The sequence below is a fragment of the Bombina bombina genome, chromosome 6 (genome assembly GCF_027579735.1).
Source record: "Bombina bombina isolate aBomBom1 chromosome 6, aBomBom1.pri, whole genome shotgun sequence".
NCBI classification, from domain to species: Eukaryota; Metazoa; Chordata; class Amphibia; order Anura; family Bombinatoridae; genus Bombina; species Bombina bombina.
Window position 1 is genome coordinate 503,652,420 of NC_069504.1, and position 12,708 is coordinate 503,665,127.

Here is a 12,708-nt window from a genome sequence, read left to right on the forward strand (position 1 = left end):
CTTAGACTTTGAAGTAACGTCAGCTGACCATGATTTAAGCCATAGCGCCCTGCGCGCTTGAATAGCAAAAACAGAATTTTTAGCCGTTAGTTTAGTCAAATGAACAATGGCATCAGAAACAAAAGAATTGGCTAGCTTAAGTGCTCTAAGCTTGTCGAGTATGTCATCCAATGGGGTCTCTACCTGTAAAGCCTCTACCAGAGACTCAAACCAGAAAGCCGCAGCAGCAGTGACTGGGGCAATGCATGCAAGGGGCTGTAGAATAAAACCTTGTTGAATAAACATTTTCTTAAGGTAACCCTCTAACTTTTTATCCATTGGATCTGAGAAAGCACAAATGGCCTTGACAGGGATAGTAGTACGCTTAGCTAGGGTAGAAACTGCTCCCTCCACCTTAAGGACTGTCTGCCATAAGTCCCATGTGGTGGCATCTATTGGAAACATTTTCTTAAAAATAGGAGGGGGAGAGAACGGCACACCTAGTCTATCCCATTCCTTAGTAATAATCTCTGTAAACCTTTTAGGTATTGGAAAAACATCAGTGCACACCGGCACTGCATAGTATTTGTCCAATCTACACAATTTTTCTGGCACTGCAATTGTATCACAGTCATTCAGAGCAGCTAAAACCTCCTTGAGCAACACGCGGAGGTGTTCAAGCTTAAATTTAAATGTAGACATATCAGAATCAGGTTGAATCTTTTTCCCTGAGTCAGAAACATCACCCACAGAAAGAAGCTCTCCTTCCTCAGCTTCTGTATACTTCCTCAGCTTCTGTATATTGTGAGGGAATATCAGACATAGCTACTAAAGCGTCAGTATGCTCTGTATTTCTTCTAACTCCAGAGCTATCTCGCTTTCTTCTAAACCCAGGTAGTCTGGATAATACCGCTGACAGTGTATTATCCATGACAAACGTCATGTCTTGTAAAGTAAACGCTATGGGCGCACTCGATGTACTTGGCGCCATTAGAGCATGAGTCCCTTGAGCGGGAGTCAAAGGGTCTGACACGTGGGGCGAGTTAGTCGGCATAACTTCCCCCTCGTCAGATTCCTCTGGTGATACATTTTTTAAAGACAGAATATGATCTTTATTACTTAAAGTGAAATCAGTACATTTGGTACACATTCTAAGAGGGGATTCCACCATGGCTTCTAAACATAATGAACAAGGAGTTTCCTCTATGTCATACATGTTTAAACAGACTAGCAATGAGACCAACAAGCTTGGAAAACACTTTAAATCAAGTTAACAAGCAAAAAATAAACACGGTACTGTGCCTTTAAGAGAAACATATTTTGTCAGAATTTGAAAAACAGTGAAAAAAAGCAGTAAATCAAATGAAATTTTTATAGTGTGTATAATAAGCTAACATTGCACCCACTTGCAAATGGATGATTAACCCCTTAGTTCAAAAAACGGATCAAAAAAACGATATAGACACAACAACTGCCACAGCCTTGCTGTGGGCCTACCTTCCCCAACAAACGATTTTGGAAAGCCTAAGAGCCCTTTAGAGAGGTCCTATAGCATGCAGGGGACTCCTGGAGGAAGCTGGATGTCTCAGTCTGTAAAAGTTACTGTGCAAAAAAGCGCTAAATTAGGCCCCTCCCACTCATATTAAAACAGTGGAAAGCCTCAGGAAACTGTTTCTAGGCAAATTTAAGCCAGCCATGTGGAAAAAAACTAGGCCCCAATAAAGTTTTATCACCAAAGTATATATAAAAACGTTTAAACATGCCAGCAAACGTTTTATATTGTAAATCTATAAGAGTATTACCTCAGAAGTAAGCATGATACCAGTCGCTATTAAATCACTGTATTCAGGCTTACCTTACATAAATCTGGTATCAGCAGCATTTTCTAGCATTTACATCTCTAGAAAAAAAAATTACTGCACATACCTCATAGCAGGATAACCTGCACGCCATTCCCCAGCTGAAGTTACTTCTCACTTCAGTTATGTGTGAGAACAGCAATGGATCTTAGTTACAACCTGCTAAGATCATAGAAATCACAGGCAGATTCTTCTTCCTTTTTCTGCCTGGGACAAAATAGTACAACTCCGGTACCATTTAAAAATAACAAACTCTTGATTGAAGTAAAAAACAACTATGTTACACCACTTCTCTCTTACTACCTCCATGCTTGTTGAGAGTTGCAAGAGAATGACTGGATATGGCAGTTAGGGGAGGAGCTATATAGCAGCTCTGCTGTGGGTGATCCTCTTGCAACTTCCTGTTGGGAAGGAGAATATCCCACAAGTAATGGATGATCCGTGGACTGGATACACCTTACAAGAGAAAACAGAATTATATTTACTGATTAATCCATTTCTTCACATTAGATATAGAACAATATTAGTAACAATGGACTGATGACCTCTGATATCTAGTAGATAGTACTGTCCCAAAATTATAGGAGGTGGGCACACCCACCTCTACTTCTTACTTGAGCTAATTCATACATAGTCAAGCAACAACCTATTTGGAGAAAGAAAAAAAGAATGGAAATGACCTCAAAATGACTTTAAGAGACATATAAATTAATGACAAATTTGTGCCAAGGAGCGTGGGCATTCACATAGGTCTGTCTAAAATGTGCTAAAAATATGTTTATCAGTAAGTTTAAATCTGGTTTCACTCTGATTCATGTAGAATAGTACAAAAAGTGAATCATGTGATGGTAAGTGTAGGTGGAAAAAGAATGGCCTGAAAGCCCTTTCTACCAAATGCCATTTGATCTGCAAATCAAACTGTTAGGTATAGTGAAAATATGCATTGGAGTCAATGTGGCCAACTTAAACAACAAATCTTCATGAAGACATGTTAGGAATACCATTCAATCACCAACTGGAAGAAATATTCTGTCCAAACCAGAATAATTCTAAAAAACAGAACTTCGGCTGATGAATTTAGATAACTGGAAAAAATTGATCTGCAAAACTAAATGTCTGAGGCATCTCAGACCACCAGTCCTTTGCTGTTTCTACCAGGCATTAATGTTTACAACATGAATATAATCTAATATATATCTATCTAATATATATATATATATATATATATATATATATATATATATATATATATATAATATCTATAATTTTACATTAAGTATTTATGTAATTGGCTATTTAATTTACATTTATGTTAGGAACAAAGTGAGTCAATAAGAAATAGCATGATACCAAATAAAGTTCTGTGAATCCTACATATTTGCATTAATACCCATTTCACAAATGTGGGCCAATAGAATTATACCTAGTGTTTTGCAGTTAAAAATGAGAGTAGTTGGTAGGAGAATGATATACAACCATGAAGCCACATTCTATAGCAATCTTACTTTGGTGTCTTCCAGCTGGCCTTTAAAGTGGCGAATCTCCACCAGCCTCATCTCATGTTGTCGCAACATTTCTTTCATCTGCTGATCTTTTGAGGTTAGATCTAAAAGTAAAACAAATGACAGGAAGATCAGGTATGATACAGACTTGAGCCAAATGGTAACAAATTGATAGAAGTCAGCTCACCTTCCTGTGCACGCAGAAGCTGGTTTGTGAGCGTCACAATGTTTCCCCTTGCCTGCTCCACAGCTTTCTCTAGCTTTTTACGGTTCCTGTAAATATACATATGTACTACGTTCAGAAAACAGTGGTCTGGATAGTGAAGTAGAAGTAAAAGTATATGAGGTCTGAGTCCAACAGAAATCTAACTGGTTGTAGCTAAGCAAAGCCCAGGCTAATGGTGGTGGTCATAGACAATACACAACTTTAGAAGCTAAAGGGACATGAAATCCAAAACATTTCTTTCATGATTCAGATAGAGAATGCAATTACAAACAACTTTCCAATGTACTTCTATTATCAGATTTGCTTTGTTCTCTTGTTATTCTTTGTTGATCTAGATAGGTAATGTGCACATGCCTGAAGCATTACATGATAGTAAATAGTGCTGCCATCTAGTGCACTTGCAAAACTGCCGCCATATAGTGCTGCAGACACGTGCACGCTCCTGAACTTACCTTCCTGCTTTTCAACAAAGGATACAAAGAAAATAAGGAATATTTGATAAAAGACGTAAATTAGAAAGTGGGTTAAAATTGTATGTTCTATCTGAATCATGAAAGAAAACATTTGGGGTTTATGTTCCTTTGCTTGAATTGCAAACTGATAGTTAGTTAATGATCAGCAATACACAGTAGCAGGTGATGGCCAACAAGAAGGACCAAAGAAACAAATAATAACCTGCAGCTCACAGTTGCAGGTAATAGCCAAGAGTACTCATTATTACGTAATGACCAATAGCAGGCATTGACCAGAAGGATGTAAAAGTAGATATTGGCCAGAAGAGAATAAAACAGGGAAGGCAGAAGCAGATGCTATGAAACAGGTAGTAGACAGAACAACTAAGAGCGTAACAGATACTTATGTCGTTTTACAGGAACAGTGCACTGCCAATAATAAAAGATGGCACACGTGTGCCCGGTAGGAGGAGCATGCACCTGCCTGGCATCCAGGGAGGGACAGAAGATGCCTTTAAATGTATTACATTCCTGGTTGCCGTGACATTGAATTGTGTATACAATGTAACAGAACATCATTGGATTGGAGAACACTTTTAAAGAAACAGGCTTCTTTCTACATGGAACTAAAATATTTGTGTCAAATGGAAAAGTAAAACAGTGGCAAACTGATTCAACAAAGCCTATAACTGCCTAATGTGTTTCACATAGCTAATAATAACTATTCATGATGTGCAATTAATAACTGCAAATCATTTTACATCATTTAATAATTAATCAGTTTCTAATGTCCAGACAGGTATTTGCATAAACGAACACTCTGAAAACCATATTTTAAATGTGTACAGGTTTCATTATTTTTATTTTTAATTAACCAGGAGTTATTACCATATGAAGAAAACTTTTTCTAAAAAAGTCCAACAATCAATTTATTAAGATTAAAACACTCATAATTAAGGGTTAATGCAAAGAGATTTTCCCTTGTGAAGTAAAAAATAAGTAAATAAATAAATACAATTATAAAACCACATGAAAGCTGAATTCTCTTGTGTGAACAGCCTCCAATTATAGTACTCTGACACTGAAGCATTTTGCACATCTCTGCTAATGGATTGGAATAGAACCTTAGTTCTCCTATTCACCGTTTTTACCCTGCTCATTCTCTTCTGCCACTCATAACAGTAAGGGCACTTACTTGTCATCTGAAATTTTCCTGAAAAATAAAAAGGTGAAAATTATAATGACTGCTTACAGTAGAACAAAAAAACTCTATTTGTGAAACACTCCTTAGACATAGGAGCTTTGGTAAATAAAACATCAAAACTCAACTATACTATACATTGTGTGAGATCACTTTTACAGAATCCTTAACAACCTATAAATTGTATGGAAATGCTTTGAGACACATCATGCTATAAAATTGTTTTCCTATGACTTATACAAGTTGTAGAGTATTAAATGTATGAGAATTGGCTAGTTTATGTTTATTTTTGTATATGAAATAGCTGTTTTTGCTCTTTGAAATTACAACCCATTAAAATGTGCTGAATAGGAGAAAGGATCTTATTAGCTTATCACTTTATATAAATGAATGCAAAGGCTACCTTATAATATCTTTGTGTGACATAACAATTGAAAATTAATATTTTAGTACCTCCTTCTCCCATACTCCACTGGGAGTCTAATTTATTTTGTTGGATTTTGTTTACATAGTTTTTCTGTACCCATTAGCGCAGTATAGGTGGGGGATACAACAGGCAAAAGGAAAGGTAAATGAGCAATTTGTAAACAGTTTAGTATACTCCAGCAGGTAAAATGGATAATTGAAAATGTTACTGTACACTGTCCCTTTAATGTCTCCATTGACTTCAATAGAAATCCTGGTAAGTGCAGACAGCCATTTACAGCCCTGAACTATTTATCACAATGTGCCCTATATTCACAAAATAATAGTCACATTTAATTTTTTGTCTCTGGTTGGATGGCGAGATTGATTTAATTCAGGATCTAGGACAGCACTGAACCTAAATACACCCCTGATATTACCACTTGCTAAGGTATATTGAATTCTCCTGCTGTGTCTGCATTTAAATGTTTTCCTTTCCACATAGTCTTGAAATTGTGATTATTGTCACAGGAAAAAAAAAACAAGGCACATTTTTCTTTACAGTGTTGTTAGAATTATACTATGTCCTGTTTTGGATAACTTAGACCATTATCATTTTTTATTTGTGTTTCACATCTTTGCTTCTGTTTGCTGGCTGTCATTCTATGGGAACACATATTGGGGCTTTTCAGTGCAGTGCCATACAATGTAATATATATACACTTTAATACAAAAATAAATAAAAAATAATAAAAGAGAACAGAGAGCAACTGTTAAACACCACCAAGAAATAACTGTGTATCATTAAATACTATGGCCTCTAGTTATCATTGTCTGTCGGACCTGATCCGACAGTGCGGATCAGGTCCGACAGACATCGCTGGTTATGGTCTTTGTGACCGCTGCTTCATAACTGCTGTTTCTGGCGAGTCTGAAGACTCGCCAGAAACAGAGGCCAACTAACTAGAGGCCCATTTGTTTTCTAATAGCCTGAAGTTTTATTTGGTTCATGGCCATAACTTTAGGCAGATGCCAGCTTTAAGTCTTATATCCTTGGTCTCTTACCTTTTTCGGCTGGAACATGTAGATAGAGTCTGATTGACATAGTTCACTATTTCTGAGTGAATATCTGCAAGACGACACATAGCCATCTCAGCTGACTTTAGTGCTCCTGTGACCTGTAAAAACAAAACAAATAAGCAGCAAATTGTGGCAAACCGTGGCACTGTTCCTGGTTAGTTGTGGCCAGAAAAATGTATCAAAACTGTAAAAATCTGCACAAAAAGTAAACACAAAATTATTACACATTTCTAGAAAGGAAATCTATATTTTTAATAAGCACACTTTTTTGTGGTGATGTATGTTTGACTAGTTATTTGCACCAAGTATTTATTTCTCAAGGCTTTTAATGTTTTACCACATATGTCCTATAGTTTACTAGTCAGGGGTTAAAAGTTATTAGCCGAGAGGGAAAAAGTTATTAGTTCACTCAATGTTAAAGGAAGGAAAAAAGCCAAATGTTTTAATGTCTCTACTTTTTTGGGCTAGTATTTCTATGGTGAGTACAAATAGCAAGGGGGACAAAGGGCACACCTGATGTGTACCTGCTCAATATGAATTAAAGAGGTCAAATATTTATTAGGTCTATTAGCTAGAATCTTACATTTTAACCTTAATCTGCCTACCAAAATGAGGTATCTTCCATCCATATTTCTGTCTAGGGTGTGTAGTTCAAATGTTATATATTTTCTAAATAAGATAGCCACCACATTATGTTTAGAAGAGTGACAACTAAAATATTGTGTAGGGTATTTGAATTTGGATATGATTTTGGGTTTTGACTGTTAAAATGTGTCTCTTGAATTAAAGAAACTTTAAACACAAATTGTAAACTACTTGATTATGAAACTTCATATATAAGAATAATTTTGCAATGGAAACTGCAGCTCTATTTTGTCAAATGACAATATTGTTTTATGTTTATTCTTTTCACTGATATCCCTATTAACCAGAACAAAAGCACCTCTGCTAACCAATGACAAACTAATATTTAAATATAGCACAAACTCTGTTTGCACATGTGTAGACTAGGGTAGCTTGCCCTCTTATATTCCCTTAATGTGGTTTAGCACTGCTTCAACTTAGTTACTATTGCAAAGAATGATTTTCCTCTTATGATTGCTGTTGCAAAACTGATAATTTCCATTTTAACAGCATGTGACACCATAGAAGCTTAGGGAGGGAGGGAAAAGTGAACAAAAATTGCGTAAAAGTATTAACCCAAGACTCCCTGGCAAAATGTGAAACAAACACAAATTGTATATGTATTTTACAGCAAAAGGCTGCAAAATAAAATAATGAATGTATATTGCAATAATGTTTTGCTTGCAATAATGAAACATTTTATGCCTTGTTGAAATGTCAAGTTTAATTGTTCTTTAAGACTATTTCAGCTCTTTTGTTGTGAAAATCATTAAAGCCAAATGTTTTAACAGTCCACTGAAATGTCTTACTCGTCTAGGGTTAGTAAACTAGTGGGAATGTCCAGATCTTGTCCAAGATTACCTTAGAGGTACAGTATATATGTGTGTGTGTATGTTGCCCCTTTTTTACTGTGTGCCCCCTATATGTGGTTCATCTCTGTGTATATCTTGGGACAAAAGAGAGTTGTAGTTAGTGATGAATGTTACATATATATGCATCTTTGGACAACAAATGTACATATACATGGAAGCATATATAAATATAGCACTACATATTTGCCAAACATTCATTAAATTTGGGGCAGGAATGTTGTGCCCTCCAGTATGTACATCAATGACAAATGGCATGCATGTAGGCTCTACACCCCAGACACTACCCTTAGCTAGGCCAATGTCACCTCCAATATTTTTGCACACAAACATAGCTACATCTGGCATTACATGCTTGTTTATAGCTGGCAAAATGTAGGTAGGAAGATAGGTAGGTAGTTAGGTAGATAGATGATAGATATGGAGAAATATGTGAAAAGTTATTTAAAACAGCATCATCTTGTTCTAGATCGGTTTGCATATTTAAAGGGCCAATACAGTGAAAATTTTATTTTTTCATTATTTAACCTGCAAATCTATGTTTTTTACCTCTGCAAAGGAGAGAGAACTGCTGGACCAGGGTGGAAACTGCCTTTGAGACATTCAGGGTTGATAGTGATAAAATTACACGCTCTCATGACTGAGACCATGTATTCCCCCCACCACACTATAATAGCCCTAAAAACTAATTCCATTGAAGTCCAGTGTGTATTTATCCAAATATCAGGTTATGTGTGTATTTATCTATGACTTACCTGGTCTACTACTCCATCCATATCTACTGAAGATTCTTCCAGCCTGTTAAGGTCTCCATCCTCTTTATTCACTTTGCAATAGAAACTGAAAAACTGTAAAGGTTCAAGAGTCAGTAGAAGGTGTCACTGATGCTGTGTATAAACAGTAGTCATTTAGCACTGATGTAGATATTTTGATTATTATTGGGGTTCTTGCATTTCAACTGACCTCTTGCAGCTGGTCCAACACATGTTTCCGTTGTCCACATATCTCCTGATATCCCACAATGAAAACAGTAAGCTTCTGCTGGTATCTCCTTTTTTGCATAGGGTCACTCAGAATTTCCCCCAGCTCATCCTGTGGACCATTAAACAGCTTTATGAGGTTTGTAGATTTATGGAGGTTTATCCATTTAAACCAGTACAGCTCTAGGAATTTTCCCTATTGACGAATAATTATGAATGTCTCTACAACAAAATGCATTTCCTGGTGGTTGAAGTTAAGCAAAAGCTGTTTAATGTAAACCTGTTTTTCTACATAAAAATATTTTAAGTTTATGCTTTCCGATATTCTTGGCTGAATATTTTTGCCTACAATGTCCTTAAGATGAGAGATAATCATAATAATACTAGTATATGTTGATATGGAATTTTTGCTTTGAGGCAGAAGAATCCCCTGAACCGTACCAAAAATGCACACACCATTATACAAGCAGCAAAAGACCTTCCTTGAACACAGGTGTAATTCCAAGGTCCTCACACAGATTAGATTACGAGTAGCGCGCCAACAGTTGTGCGCAAGCAAAAAGGGGTTTATCTCGGCTCTTTGTGTACATCAGAAGTAGCGTGCATATTACAGGTTGAAAGTTAATGCGTTCGCTCAAGAGCCTTTTAATTTAACATGCGCCGAGATCCTGCAACCTCAGAGCTCTGGTTAACTGTTAGACTTGACTAAAAAGTTGCACAAAAAACATTAAAAATACACTTAAAACAGTTACACTCATAATAACACTATCTAAAAAATTATTATGATATATGTATGTATGTATATATATATATATATATATATATATGTGTGTACACATGTATTTATATGTGTATATATGAATATACAGACAGACATATTTATAGAGGATAATCATGATCTAGAGATAGTGTTTGGGTGTCTACTGCTATGTGGGATCCTTCTCCCACATAGCAGCAAAGACATGGAACACCCTCCCGCTGCACCTCAGACAATCCACCTCCCTTATAAAGTTCAGAAAGGACCTCAAAACCTGGCTCTTCGACTGAACGCCCATCCCCTCCCCCTCCCCCCTTTCCTCCTATCTACCTTCCCTTAGCGCCTTGAGACCCTCACGGGTGATTAGTTCACGCTCTATAAGTACCCAATAGATAGATAGATAGATAGATAGATAGATAGATAGATAGATAGATAGATACTGGAGGAGATACTAAAACCCACAGGAATTTATAGTTCTTGACTTGAATGTGTTTATGCTATGCACATTGGAATCCACAAATTATTATTTATTTATAAAATGTCAGCATAATCTGGACGAACATGGCATTAGGTGCACAATGACAGAGCTATAATTTCAAAATATAATTACATGAACAATAAAGGGGACCCTATTCATCAATTGTTGGCTTATGAGTTTTCATGCTAAAGGGGTAAGGATTAAAGAAGGAATATGATCTGAGGTGAGAAATCACAGAAATAAGTTAGTCTACAATGTAAGCTCTGAAATATAAGTGGGAGTCCCATGAAATAAGGTAGAGAATTCCACAAACTGGGTACAGTTCCTGTAGACAAGAAGGTGAGGACGTAACAAAAGAGGGGGAATCAGCCATTGAGGCTAAGGAAAGCCAGCAGAAAGACTGGCAGACAGGTGTAGTAGATTAGGAGCAATTTGTCTAAACAGATCCGGAATGTTAGTGGTACTTTAGTTTATTTCATCATTTGTAATGAAGATGCACTATAACTTACTTTTTTAATGTAGCGTTGAAATTTAAATACCCTGTGCACTGGTTAGCCACTTCTAAAATTTGTTGATCTAACGGTTTGAACTGTTCTCCAATCAGCGCTCTAGCCATACGGCACTTTTGTTGTAGCTAGAACGCAGTTTGTAGAATATTTCAAAACATTAGCTCAACAAAAAAATACTTTTGGAGTGGGCGGCCGGAGCTCGGGTATTTGAATTTTAACATTAAAAAGTAAGTTATAGCGCATCTTCATTACAACAGATAAATTAAACTCCATCTAAAAATATCAATAAGATTCCGGATCTGTTTAGACAAACGGCAAAATTTACCATTACTTTAAGGTTATATCTGTAATTTTTATTTTCATAAACATATTTGATATACAAAAACATTACACCTTGGGGCATATCTATCAAGCTCTGTATGGAGCTTGAAGCCCCGTGTTTCTGACGAGCCTTCAGACTCGCCAGAAACACAAGTTATGGAGCAGCGGTCCAAAGACCGCCGCTCCATAACCTGTCCGCATGCTCGGAGGAGGCGGACAGACATCGCCACAATTCAACCCGATTGAGCTCATAAGAGCTGCTGGTGCAATGCTGAATACGGAGAGCGTATTGCTCTCCGCATTCAGTGAGGTCTGTCGGACCTGACCCTCACTGTCGGATCAGATCCGACAGACCGTTGTTAAATAGGCCTCCATATCTTCTTTTATCCCCTTTCTCTACAGATCTGGCTATCCTGCCTATTAGAGAAAAGCATTTACCAAACTCCACTTTAACTGCATGTGGGCTATCCAGTTCTTACTGAAAGTCTAAAACGTATTTGTTCAGTGGCTTTTTTATAAGTGAGGCATTTTATGTTTTGTAATTTTTACATACCAATTTAAAATCTATGCTTACATACGTGTGTGTGTGTGTGGTGTATTTAAATAATTTAATGTACACAATTACAGTATATTCACACAAGAGTAATTTTTGTATGGGATCTGTATATGCTCACCATGTCTTCAAGAATCTCCATGCCAGGAATATGTCTAGTTGCCTGTATACTTTGACTTCGCTCAAAGGTCTGGATCATCTAGGAGAGGGAAACAGCATAAGCATATAGTGACTGCTATACCTGTATTTTAAGAAAATTATGCTATTTAATCCTGCATGTATAAAAAATGCACATACACTAGCATAGGCTACACAGGGCTGTCTTTAATATTGACTGGACCCTGGGCAAACATTTTCTTGGGCCCCGCCCATGAAATTTTGCTCTCCACCCCAACATCCCAAAAAACAACTAAATCAATTTATTTTATAATTGTTTTTTTTTTTTTTAAATGATTAGCCCAGCAGTGGATTATCCACTGTTGAGCTAATCATTTAAAAAAAAAAAATTGCAATATGTGAAATTGGACCTAAGCAGTACTAAGTAAATAAATATATAAATTCCTCCACTGTGGATTAATTTAATATATTTACTAATTAATTAATTAACTAATTAATTAATTAATTAAATATTGTTTTTTAATTTATTTATATATTTTTTTAAGTACATAAATATTTAATGCAATGCACGGCATAGCATACTAAAAATCAGTGGCAGACCTAATGTCTACAGGGCCCTGGTGCAAGAATTTGTTTTGGGCCCCCCTAAAAGCATCTCACCAATTTTGGGATATTCACTACATATTTATTGTTTAGACAGCCACTGTACAGCAAAATTATCCCTTTCATGAATACCAAGGGAATGTCTAACATAACAAAATGTCCTAACCCATATACACACACACTCTCCAGAGTA

The 12,708-nt window shown here is 36.4% G+C and overlaps 1 protein-coding gene across 1 annotated transcript in view; it reads right to left on the reverse strand.

Moving 5' to 3' along the window:
- LOC128664487 (uncharacterized) overlaps window positions 1–11,701 on the reverse strand; it is a 28,054-nt gene extending 16,353 nt beyond the window's left edge. The window contains exons 1-7 of the mRNA XM_053719310.1: window positions 11,681–11,701; window positions 9,161–9,373; window positions 8,953–9,045; window positions 6,690–6,802; window positions 5,214–5,231; window positions 3,528–3,613; window positions 3,344–3,444 (exon numbers count right to left, since the gene is read on the reverse strand). Coding sequence (XP_053575285.1) covers window positions 3,344–3,444; window positions 3,528–3,613; window positions 5,214–5,231; window positions 6,690–6,802; window positions 8,953–9,045; window positions 9,161–9,373; window positions 11,681–11,701 — 645 coding nt within the window. The remainder of the gene's footprint in view (window positions 1–3,343; window positions 3,445–3,527; window positions 3,614–5,213; window positions 5,232–6,689; window positions 6,803–8,952; window positions 9,046–9,160; window positions 9,374–11,680) is intronic.
- Between the last annotated feature and the right edge of the window lie 1,007 nt (window positions 11,702–12,708).